The sequence below is a fragment of the Malaclemys terrapin genome, chromosome 4 (genome assembly GCF_027887155.1).
Source record: "Malaclemys terrapin pileata isolate rMalTer1 chromosome 4, rMalTer1.hap1, whole genome shotgun sequence".
NCBI classification, from domain to species: Eukaryota; Metazoa; Chordata; order Testudines; family Emydidae; genus Malaclemys; species Malaclemys terrapin.
Genome location: NC_071508.1, coordinates 21,933,390 through 21,945,600, shown reverse-complemented (window position 1 = coordinate 21,945,600; position 12,211 = coordinate 21,933,390). Strand labels below are relative to the sequence as shown.

At 53.0% G+C, this 12,211-nt stretch overlaps 2 protein-coding genes across 4 annotated transcripts in view; both read right to left on the bottom strand.

Moving 5' to 3' along the window:
* Positions 1–2,216: 2,216 nt before the first annotated feature.
* LOC128836417 (E3 ubiquitin-protein ligase makorin-2-like) lies at positions 2,217–10,452 on the bottom strand. Its single transcript, XM_054026686.1, has 8 exons — positions 10,242–10,452; positions 8,122–8,241; positions 6,896–7,200; positions 6,494–6,588; positions 5,648–5,856; positions 4,211–4,321; positions 3,882–4,014; positions 2,217–3,243 (listed from the first exon to the last, which is right to left on the bottom strand). Exons 1-8 carry the CDS (start codon positions 10,313–10,315, stop codon positions 3,085–3,087), a joined length of 1,206 nt encoding a protein of 401 aa, XP_053882661.1. The 5' UTR covers positions 10,316–10,452; the 3' UTR covers positions 2,217–3,084.
* Positions 8,585–12,211, bottom strand: part of PPARD (peroxisome proliferator activated receptor delta) — a 48,126-nt gene continuing 44,499 nt past the window's right edge. For all 3 annotated transcript variants that reach the window (XR_008444774.1, XR_008444775.1, XR_008444776.1), the window contains 2 exons: positions 10,497–10,752; positions 8,585–8,929 (listed from right to left, as the gene is read on the bottom strand). The gene's annotated coding sequence lies outside the window, so the exon portion shown is untranslated. The remainder of the gene's footprint in view (positions 8,930–10,496; positions 10,753–12,211) is intronic.

Genomic DNA, 12,211 nt, shown 5'->3' with positions numbered 1-12,211 from the left:
TGGCCCAATGCTCCCTGCAAGCCGTGCTGGGAGAGGCATGTTTGCAGTTCAAACAGGAGAGCAGACCACAGGCCCACGCCCTGAAGGAAGAATGGCTCCCCTGTGGCATTTTAAAGCCGGCTGTAGATGAAGCGTGTGCATTTTCTAGTCATGAGCGAGTAGTTCACCCCTGCAGTTAGCATTTATAAGTACAGCAGCCCTGGTAGGATAAAGTGGCCCAACCCATGAGACACCATAGTGAAACATGTCTTACTTCAGCACACTCAGTTTTAAGGGGATGGGAGGTAGTTTACCACTTCTCTCCTCTTCACCCCCCCCAGCAAGACCCCAGTGTACTCAGTCCCATTTCCTGCCCCACAAAACAGTGTGAAAGGAACTGAGCAAAGGTGCAGCCTCCCAGAAAGGAGTCAGCCTGGCCTCCCTGTTTCCCCTGCCAGGCTGGCATAGGCTCCCTTGATGAAGGGCTGGAAGCAACTTGCGATTTGCAGCATTATCTTTCCACTCCCTTTGCCTTAACGGAGGCTCTGGACCCGGACTCTGTGCCATATAGATACGTGTTTATGGCTCCAGCAAAGACAGGGGCAAGTCAGATCATTTCATACTTTATTGAAGACTGGGACACAGCCCCTGTTGATCCTGCCCCCTAGGGGATTAAATGGACTGCATGGGACAAGCAAACTCGGTTCATGCTCACAATGAATTGCCTTGTGCACAGACTTCTCATCAGACCCCCTGGCAAGAGCAGGGGTTGTTTTTATAACTTTTTTCTCATGGCATGAGAGGGACAGGATAGTCTGTCCTGGATACCAGTAACTTTCAGTGATGAGACACCAGCCTTAGATGTCCCACCATCAGAAATTCAGGCCAGGCTGGGCTCCTTAAGTGTATGTGAGTGGAGTGATGCCTGGACTGTATGGACCCACACAGGCCTTCCAGATGCAGGCTGAGGGGAGAGGGCTTCCCAGGTTGGAAAGACAAGTGCTAGTTCTGCTGAAGCTGGCACGCTAAAACGAGTGGTGTAACCAGCAGTCACATGGCCGGCAGCTTGGCCTAGCCCCCCCAAGCACAAACCCAGCCAGACCCACTGCGTACGTTCAGGCAGGTGTTTAATGCACTTGTGCAAGCAGAACTAGCCCACGTCTCCTCAGCCTGGGAAGCACCCTCCCAAGTGAAGTATGAACGATAAGAACGGCCATACTGGATCAGACCAAAGGTCCATCTAGCCCAGTATCCTGTCTCCCGACAGTGGCCAATGCCAGGTGCCCCAGAGGGAATGAACAGAACAGGTAACCATCAAGTGATCCATCCCCTGTCATCCACTCCCAGCCTCTGGCAAACAGAGGCTAGGGCCACCCTCCCTCTCATCCTGGCTAATAGCCATTGATAGACCTATCCCCCAGGAATGTATCTAGTTCTTTTTTGAACCCTTAAGTATCTTGGTCTTTACAACATTCCACAGGTTGACAGCCTATTGTGTGAAGAAATACTTCCTTTTGTTTTAAACCTCCGGCCTATTAACTTCATTTAGTGACTCCTGGTTCTTGTGGTCTGAGGAATAACTAACACTTCCTTATTTACTTTCTCCATAACAGTCATGACTTTATAGACCATCATATCTTCCCTTAGTCATCTCTTTTGCAAGCTAAGAAATCCCCCTTTTATTAATCTCTCTTTATATAGAAGCTGTTCTATATACCCCTCAAGTTTTGTTGCCCTTCTCTGAACCTTTTCCAATATATCTTTTTTGAGATGGGGCATCCACACACAGTGTTCAAGATGTGGGTGTACCATGGACTTTGTGTGTGTGTACACACACACACTATCCCATTCCTAATGATTCCCAACATTCTTTTTTGACTGCCACTGCACATTGAGCGGAGAACTATACACAACACCTCCAAGATCTTTCTTGAGTGGTAACAGCTAATTTAGTCCCCATCATTTTATGTGTAGCCCTGGGATTATGTTTTCCAATATGCATTACGTTGGAAGGAGGGTAAAGCAGAAGGGACAGCAGAGACCTCCCCCCCCCCCCTTACATTCCCCTTTGACAGCAGCCCTGCCACTCTGCCCAAGTGCTGGGCTCCAGGGTAGATAGGGGCCACATACCCTAGCCCATTACTTGCCCAGGTGCTAGCAACAGCCTAATTTTTGGTAGTAGGGAGACGGAGGAGGGAACGAAGAGCCTAGCCCTTGGGAAGAAGAGACGTGGCTGATTAGTTTTTAAAGCTGATTTTTATTTCGTGGTCTCCAGATATCTTCTGAAAGAGTTAAAAGGTTTGCTAAGTATGTGCACAGGCAGCTTCACGACCAGGCAGCAACCCTTCCAGCTCCCATGGAGCGGGTCTCCCTGCTTACGTTATGAAACCTCAGACAGATGCCTGTATCAATAAAAAAAAGCCCCAAACCCCCACCCACTAATCCCAGACTGCTCCCCCTTTTAAGCCTGCTATGGATGCCTGGCAGCACTGCAATCAATACTAGAGCAACCCGCCAAGATGCAGACACTGCCTGCTGCTGTGGCCAATAGCACTGCTCAACTGACTCTCCTTCACAACAACGTAGCCTCAGCAGCAAGCACGCTCTGCCTCCAACCACAACACGGAGACTGCAGGACCACCGCGAAACCTGACATACAGCCTACTCCTAGAGCAAGGCAGCTGGGAGGCCATAGGACTGGGGACACCACCAGATCCCAGGCTGGGAAGCCATGGCGGTGAGGAACCCGCGGAGAGAGGGAGAGGTGCCGTTTCGGAGGGGAGGGGAGGGAGGGAAGTGGAAACGTGACGTGCGATGGGTCAGCGGTCAGTCCCATCAGCCCCAGGATGGATGAAAGAGCAGCGTGGCAGTGGTAACCGCCATCCCACTGCCCTGTGGAATGGGAGAGCTTCCCACTGCCAGTGCTGCGTTCCCCCAGCTTGTGCAGAGTGGTTTCGGATCACTAGAAGTCCTGCCAGACACACAACTAGACAGATTAAAAGAAGTCAATTTTCTTTCCCCATCTCCCCCCACCCAAAAGATATAGGTTCACAAGCCACGGAGTGACCCCAACTCCATCGAGCCAGGCCTGGCCCAGTGGAATTTCTAGTCTGAGTCACTGGAATTCAAGAGGAAGATCTCATGGCAGTAGTCTGGATCATCGATGTCCCCCCGCAGCAGTGCAAAGGTGAGAGCCCATGGGAACAAGCACACATCATCGTCCTCCTCCTCCTCGGAACTCTCAGAGGGAGAGGGATTGAATGCCTGCAACAGGAGAACAACAACAACAACATGCTTATCTCTTAGCCCAGCTGGGGAAGATGAGAACCGACCCCACCCCCTGCAAGGTGTGGCTGCACGCGTGGTATTTCCTATTAACCAGCCATGACTTGGATGGAGGTTTTATCTCCCACAGATCTGCCCTGGGGAACTAGGGTATCCTGACAGCCACTAGCAGGAGACAGACATCCTGGTGTTGAGGGAGGACCAGCCAGGAAAGATTAACTGTAAGGAGCAACAGCCAAGAGCTCCTCACCAACCCATCCCCCAGTAAGGAGGCTGCAGCTTCCTCAGGGGACATGCAGCAGTTGCTTTGCTGCATGCAGGACTGGCCTCCAAGCGCTCAGTGGCTGGACAGTCACAGCTGGATCCCCCGATCCAGCCGAGTACTGAGTCGCACTGACTTCAGTGGAAGCGACTGGGTGCTGGAAGTTGGGCACATGCCTAAGTATCTTGCTGAATCAGGGCCCCAGAGCAAAACCTTGGTAGCATTATCGGTTTATGTTTTAACTAGAACACATTGCTAGACTGGTGAGATTCAGAGTCTCTCCCCTCCCCCCTCCCCATGCTGGCTAGTGCCAACAGCTGTCAACTTAGGAGAGATTCAAGCTGCTTTTGCTTACCACCGGGCCTGTCCTGCATGGAGGTCTCTGTCGAGGGGGCCGCACCCTGGCTGGGAGCTCATGAAGGTAGATGCACTCCGATTTAAAGGGACAGCGGCCACGGCCGCGGGCAAAGAACTTGCATTTTATTTTCCTAGGAGAGTTAAAAGAGTTGCGTTAACTCAGATGGAAATTCAGGGGTTAATTCTTCCTGCAGGTACCTGCCAACACTAGACCCAGAGACCCAGCCTCTCACCCTTCTAGCAAGGGCCATCTCTGTAACAGCTTTGCTGTTCAAAGTGCTCATCACACAAACCCCATTCCAGCAAGCAGAGGAGCCAGCCACCTACCCTGTCCTCGCCTTGAAGGTTTCTATCAGCTTCTCCTTTTCGTCCCTGTCGGAGACCCAGTATTTGTGGGGGATGAAGTAGCTGGACGTGACCCGGCACTCGGGGCAGGCCCTGTGGGCAGAGACACGGTGCGCACGGGTCATTTGCGGCCAACAGGAGTGAATGAGAGGGTGGGGCAGAGGCGGGGGTTCCGCCAGGCCGGCAGAGTACCGACTCCAGGATCAGCGACTCCAGGCCAACCCCTCAGCAGCTGACACTGCTACCTCCTTCTAGACCAGTGGTTCCCAAACTGGGGTTCCTGAAATGTTACAGGGGGTTCTCAGGAAAAAAATTCCCTAATGGCGGACAGAGCTGTCCCTAGGGACCCCAGGCAGCACGGGGCCAGGAGCCCCTGGACTTCCAAGAGCTAAACAGATCAAAGCTAGCATGTCGATCACACTGAGGAGATTTAAATGTCCTTATGAGAAATGGAAAGGGAGGTGGATATTTTTTGCTGTTTTTAAAATTATTATGAAGAACAAGTTTAAGCTTTGTTGTAATGTGCGTTGTTTGCCTGGACTGCTCAAGACCTGAATGCTTGTGTAGGAGGAACTCTTTGAGTTGGCTTCTTAAATACCTTCCTGCTGTTTCACATCTGATACTTCTTGATGAAACATAGGAGCCTTGTCTTATAACAGGCTTATTCAAAGTGATACAAGCTACGAAGATCTTGGAAGAGTGTTGCCGTTTTCATAATGTAATAAAAATACTGTAATGATAATAATAATAATAATAGTGTGTAATAAGCATGTCATAAAAACAAGTTTTATATTTCCAAGATCATTGCTTTTATAATTTATACTTGGGTAAAGGAGAAAATCCCTGGAAATATTCATTTTTAGAAGGGGGTTCGCGAGACTTGACATTTTAGTGAAAGGGGTTCACAGGTTGTTAAAGTTTGGGAACCATTGTTCTAGACCCACTGCACTAGTCTGTGCTGTGCCCTAGACACCATTAGAACAGATTTCCCACAACAGGGATGGACTAAGATAACAGGGCTTCCACCACCTCAGCTTTAAAGACGATGGGGCTGGAGGGTTGTCACTGCGGTTGCTCGCGCCATGGCCTGCCCCAAAAGCTCCTTTCCCCCTCAATCAGGGTAGCTGCCAAGCCCTGCCAAGGCCAAGCCACCCATCAGATTGCGGCTCTTTGTGACAAGGGAAATGGGTAGCATGACCAGACAGCAAATATGAAAAATCGGGACTGGGATGGGGGGGGAGGGGGGGATAATAGGAGCCTATATAAGAAAAAGCCCCCAAAATCAGGACTGTCCCTATAAAAATCGGGACATCTGGTCACCCTAGAAATGGGACCTAGCCTCTAGTACCAGATTAGCACGTGGGACCCATGTGCCCGTGTGGCATAGCCAGGAACAGGACTCCGGATCCCCGTACGTACTTGATCACCGCATTCTGGAACTCCCGGCTCTTGCGCCACTTGCGGATGCAGCCGACGCAGTAGGCGTGGCTGCAGTTGGGGAGGATGCCAAACACGCGCTCCTCGGGTAAGGCCTTCTCGTAGACCTTGTCCATACAGATGCCGCACACCACGTCCTCGCTCCGCAGCTCCCCCACCGAAGCAGCAGCTGCGCCCAGCCCACCAGCTGCCTGCACGGAGCAATATAGCTGGCTAGCACTTGGAGACTGAGCCCCCTTCCTTCCACAAAGCTGTGCTGCCCCATCTTCCCCCGGCCGGGCTCCTCAGTAAAACCCGGTGCTCAGCTCTGGGCTGGCTGAGTAGCCAGCCTGCTTTGCAGAGGGCCAGCGTCTCAGCTCTGGGCATGGGAAGAGCCGGCGTTCTGCAGACCCCTGCCAGGCTACAAAGGCTCATAGACAGGGGAGGGGGAAGATCGCACCGGCTTCCCCCTACAGAAACGATTGCTCACAACCATCTATGGTAGGGTGTCTGGGGGAGGACTCAGGGGAAGGATGGTCCCAGGGCATTAGCCTATTCGAGAGACCTGGGATCAATTCCCTGCTCTGCCAGACTCCCTGGGTGACCTTGGGGCAAGGCACTTAACCTCTCGGTGCCTCAGTTCTCCATCTGTGAAATGGGGACAATAGCAGTGCCTGGCCTGACAGAGATTGGGAGGATAAATGCATTAAGGATGGAGAGGTGCTCAGATGCCATGGTGACGGGGGCCAGGTAAGCACAATAGACAGACACTGTAAGAGCATCCCATTGAGAATGTCTGAGTGGCAATGTCATCTTCTCCCCCCCCCCCCCCCCAAGAGTCTCACCCACCTCTAGGGTTCGAGGTGCTGGGACAATTGCCTTGTTAGATGCAGCCTCTGGTGCCAGGGAAGTTCTCTGCAATCCCAGATCCCAGGGTCGGGACCCTGACCAGCAACACAACAGTTAGCATGAGATGCAGTCACATAGGACAAAGGGCCTTCAAAAGCCAGTCCACAAAAGCACAGCCAGTCTGCCCCTTGGGGCAGGATCCCAGCTCCATACATCACCTCCCCAATGGGACCCATCAAGAGCTGCCTGAGCAGATGCAACCTTCTCCAGGCAGGAGGACTAGTCAGCTGGAAGAAACGTAAGGTGCATTGGACAGAAGCACTCCCCATCCATGCCAGAGCCCCGTACGGCACGCCCGCCCACCCACCCTTCCGACACTGTTAGCATGCCAGCAGCACTGACCTGATCCACGCGGGGCCTGCCTGGGGACAAACTCTCTGCTGACGGCCCCGTTTGGGGGATACGTGGGGACGGTCTCTTTATCTTCCTCTTCCTCCTCAAACTCTGTGCTCAGCTGCCTGAAGTTCAGTTGCAGCTGTGTCACACTAGGGACAGAGGGCTCCGAGCCACGCCTGGCTCCTCCCCAGCTCCCAGCTGCTGCTTCTGGCTGGACGGCTGGCTCCGAGCCCCGACGGCTCAGCGATAAGGCAGGCTGTGAGCCGCATCTGCTCCAAGCAGGGGCTGGAGGGTCTTGGATGTGCTGGTAGCTGGAAGAGTCAAAGGTTACAGGCTACACAGGGAAGCCCAGTGGTGAGAAACATTCCTATCGGTTAGGTCGCTGGACCGCCCCTTTCCGCTCAGAATCTCATGCCACCGCAGTGTCCGAAGCTTTGCTAGGACTGAGACACACCAGGGAACAGCTCATCTCCTCAGCTGTAGCAATGACGATGGAGATTTTCAGAATAAGTCTAAAGGATTTAGACACCTATTCCATTAAAGTTTAATGCTTAGGAAGTCTCAGGCTACATCTACCCTACGAAGCCTATGCTCACACAGCCCTAGTGTAGACGCCACATATGCCAGCAGGAGGTTTTTTTGCCGGTGTAGGCACACCACCTCCCCGAACCACATTAGCACTTTCCCCAGGGTTTTTATCAGCATAGCTACAGCACCAGGAAGTGTGTGTTTCTCCCATGTCCCCGCTCGACATAAAACCTATACCGGCACGGCCAAACGCCTCAACCTAGGACTTCCAGTAGTTGAACAAGCTACAGTCTTCAAGCTCTGGCTCACTACAGCGGTCTTGCACCTCTTGGCTGCGAATGTGTCGAAGTCTACGCCAGCAGGAGTGGACCCTGTATTCCTCTGCCCACGCAACTCCCCTGGGGAAACAGGTCTCAGATGTTTTTCCCCCATCTTACCTAACCAAATCTCTAGCCTGTTGGAGAATTATGGTTTCCATTTTAGACTGGGCTCTAGCGATTCCACCCCTACCTCCCGCCCCATTGCTTTAGATCAGGGCTGGGCAAACTATGGCCCACGGGCCACATCAGGCCCTAGTGTCTGGACCATGACAAAAAAAAAAAAAAAAAAAAAATATTTGACTGCCCCTGTTCTAGGGTATTTCTTAGGGGCCCATCACCTTGGTCTCTAGCCCAGATCTGCAGCATCCCAGGCAACGTCCTTACCTGCAGCGGTCTCCGTAGCCACAGAACCCATTCTGGAAATACCTGCAGATCTGGGCTGACTTCCGGTCATGTGAGAAACGGCAATTCTGACCCCATCTGCAGGCTCCACGGGCAAAGTTCCTGCAGGGAGAACAGAATCCATATGGACTCTCAGGCTGCCGCCCCTCCACCATCCCTCCAGCTGCACACCAGCTTCCTATGGATACAGCCCCCACTAGTCCATCCACTCATTCTGACACTCCCTTACTTCCCAGAGGAGTTCAGTGCCTTCCCCAGCCCACTAACCGGGGAGGCTGCAGAAACTAGAGGATGTTTCCTACTGGGGGGGTAAATGATTGCTCAGCAGGGGCGGCACTGTCAGCAAGATTCACTTGGTAGGTCTTCATTTCAGCCTTGTGAGATGCCCAAGTGCAGCAAACACCAGGCTCTCATGTGGGGGAGGGGGAGGGGGAGGGAGGGAGGGAGGGAGGGAGGGGCAGAGCGGCTCCCTTGCGTTCTGCGCACATCAGCGAAGCTTGAACACAGGGCTGGGATTTGTAAGGGAGGTGACAGGGACTGGGCACCCAATTCCCATTGAAATTCAGTAGCATTTGAGCACTTAACTCTCCCGGGCTCCTGTAAAATGCCCAGCCTCGGGCCTGCTGCCTAGTCCAGGGTGCACTGAGGAGAAGCTCATGGATGAGGGCCCAGCAGCGGTGAGAGAACAAGGCCAGCAGCCACTAGTGAGATGCAGAGGGCTCGGACAGCAGCTCAGCTCAGGAGCGCTGGAAACCCAGGGGGTGGACACGTCCCATGCACATCACATAGCCTGGGGAGAAGAGCTATGGTATAGCAGCCTGACTGATCTGGGTGTGTAGTTACATGCTATGGCTGACAGCAAGCAGGGGCGTTCCCCAGCCTACAGCCCATCTCAGCACACACAGAGAAACAGCCCACCCCACTGCCAACAGAACTTGGGTAGAGGAAGATGGCTAGGGAGTCAGAGAGCCCTCAGAGAGCCCTCAGAGGAAGAACAGGGGACAGGAGGAAACCTGCAGGGGCACTGGAGAAAGGCCACTGCACCCAGCCTAGCAGATCTGATTCAGGGAGCAGAAGCATGGCCAGGCTAGGTAGGGTGACCAGACAGCAAGTGTGAAACATCAGGTCAGGGGATGGGGGTAATAGAATCCCATATAAGAAAAAGACCCAAAAATCAGGACTGTCCCTATAAAAATCAGTACATCTGGTCACCCTAAGGCTGGGTGAGGTAGCAGGGGAACCCCACAGGAGTATTTTCCCATGGAGAGGCCCAGTCTCAAACATGCTTGCTCCAATAACAAGAGCATTAAGAATCAGGAGAGCTGGGAATGCACCTGCTTCAGCTTCCCCAAATGCTTAACGTGGAGCTCTGATCATTTCAAAAATCAGCAGCCGGTCAGACTTCCCCCAGGCATGAGCCCCTCTCAGGTGGGGAGCAAGGAACGCCTGAAGTTTCAGAGAAGCACTCCAAGAAGTTTGGCTGTTAAACACGTTCAGGACACAAGTTTGTTTGTTTATTTTTTACCCCTTGTTGGCTTAAAAATGGAGCTATTTACCAAACCATCCAGAGAGCCTGATGCAACGAAAGCGAGGTTGTGCCTGAAATTAGCACAAGAAGTTTCACTACAAAGGGAAGTCAGGTCAGTGGGGAAACCCAAGGGGGAGAAAAAGCAAACGCAGCAGTTTCTGTAGGTTTTGCTGCCTCTGCACAATCAGCTTGTAAGAACCAGGGTCCTGGCCTTTGCCACTCCAGGCCACCAGAGAATCCTCCAGCGCTGCAAAGAGCCTGCCCCAGCCAGACAATGGCGGCTCTGCCCACGGGCCCCTTTCATCTCCCGCCACGAGGTGTTACCTTCAGAGCCTGCATGGGGGCCATTTCAGGGCCGCCATCCAGGAGACTCGCCTGCTGCCGACTCCCGCCCCATAGCACAAAAAAGGGATCGGGGAGAGCTGTTTGCAGCCCTCCCTCCACACCCTGGTTTTTGTCTGGGTGGGGCTGCAGGGGCAGTGTCGCAAAGCTTCCTGGGCCCTAAGCCCAGCTCAGGAATCGCTCTCTGCCCCTGCAGAGCTGACCTGCAGCCACCCCCCTCCCCAGCCCCTACCTGCACAGGACCCTGGAGTAGGGGCCTCTGTTGGGCTGACCCCCTCCAGCTGCTACCAGCGAGCCAGGCTCCATCCCGAACACAGAATCAAAGTGCCTCTCTCCCCCCACAGCCCCCTCCAGAACTCTTTATGGGAGGGGAGGGGTTTAAACCAGCCTTCCCCAAGGCCTAGCCCATCGGCAAGACAGAGAGGTTAGGACACACCCAGCTGCCCATTAGTTTGGAGTAAGGAATGGTCCCCACCCAGCTACTCACCCCTCCATTGATCAGCTACCTGCGGTAGGTGCACAGGAGGGAGCCAATGGGCGAGCGAACAAGGCTTAACCCCTTCGTTGCTGTGCTTGGAGAGGTTGGAACTTGGTTTATGTTTATTCAGACCAGTGCAGCCAGAGCCAGACCAGAGGGAAAGACTGCTTCATCTCAGGGATTGCAGCCAACTGGTACAATCAATGCTTGCAGAAAGCAGGATGGTCTCCCTCCACCCCACCAATCCAACATGTTATTGATGTCCCTGTAAAAATAGAACGTTGTAAAACCAAAGTCTGCAGAGTCTATTGATACCTCAAACTGCAACAGAGACCGAGACCAGGGCCATGGATGTTTGGCTCTCATGACACCGGCTTTAAAGGGAGACAAAAAAGGACTGAAAAAATAATTGATGTCCCGGGGGGCGTGTGTGAAATAGACATAAGCAGAGCGAGGGGTGCGGGCCGGTCCGAGAACAGCATCCAGCCAAAAAGCTGGACAGAACGGAACAAAGACAGAATCTTCTGCTGAGCAACCATGGGTGTCCCCATCCTGGCAGGGGACGCTGATCCTGAGGCATCGTCACAGGGTGGTCTTGTGGCTAAAGCAGTGGGCTGGGAGTCAGGCGCTCTGAGTTCCATTTCTGCCTTGACCACAGATACCTTACTCTGACTGAGGGCAAATCACTTGGGCTCAGTTCCTCAAAGGAATTTAGGTTCCTAACTTCCAGTGAAATCCATCAATGGGAGCCTAAATACATTTGAGGAACTGGGTCTTAATCTCTCAGTGCCTCTATTCCTTATCAATCAATGGGGATAACATTTCCTTTGGCTGTTTAGGCAGTAAGCTCTTTGGGGCAGGAACTCCCTTTATGTACAGCACCTAGCACTCTGGGCCTCTATACTGTAATAGGAATGAGGTAGTGTATACTCCGAGTGTCTTACAGTGGTTCGTTGCAATTCTTTGCTGCCTAATCTGGGCAGGGCTTCCGTGAGGGTGTCTATTGGGTGGGGAGGAGAGAGGCAGATTGGATTTAAATAAACTGAAAGTGTTTCCCCAGTGGGGCTATGGCTACACAAGAGAGTTTACAGCGGAGGAGCTGCAGCTGCACCACTGTAACCTTGGAGAGGTGGATTACTTGCAGCGCTGCGAGAGAGGTCTCGCAGCGCTGGCGGCGCAACTACACTCGCACGGCAGCGCTGTGAATCTGCACGTGTAGCCAAGGCCTAAGCCAGGAAAGAGCTCTCCCGTTGGCTTAACTACTCCAGCCCCAGAAGCTCTCCTGCCAACACAGCGCTGTCCACACCGGCGCTTCGCGTAGGTCGGTGTAACTTGCGTCACTCAGGGTGGCTTTTTCACACTTAAACAGAGCCTGAGTTTCAGTTTCAGTGATGTGACGCCCTGGAATTTTCAACAGCACAAAGGAAGGGGCTACATGGAGCACACTGCTAGCCCCTGCCACTTCCTGCTTCACACCATTCTGCACACAAAGCAAAGTAAATGTAAGGACATGGAATAATTGCTTCCAGGGATGGAACAGTAAAGAATACTTGGCTCTGTCCTTTTCTCTGCTACGTTCTGCAATCTGTTAGCAGCTGCCCTTGGGCCCCAGCTGGCCTGACCATTATAGTTCTACCTCCCCAAACCCTTTCAGATCAGACTTGCTGTTTGTCCCCATTTATGTAGGTGTATAACCCTGTGCCTTGAGGGGCAGGGGAAATGGG

What these genes read in the sequence shown, in the direction of transcription:
- LOC128836417 (XM_054026686.1), bottom strand. Translation starts at nt 10,315, where the DNA reads ATGGAGCCTGGCTCGCTGGTAGCAGCTGGAGGGGGTCAGCCCAACAGA. An exon ending in GCAGGCCCCGCGTGGATCAG is followed by an intron (nt 6,589 to 6,895) that starts GTCAGTGCTGCT and finishes GTTGCTGGTCAG; the next exon opens with GGTCCCGACCCTGGGATCTG. An exon ending in CAGCACCTCGAACCCTAGAG is followed by an intron (nt 5,857 to 6,493) that starts GTGGGTGAGACT and finishes TGCTCCGTGCAG; the next exon opens with GCAGCTGGTGGGCTGGGCGC.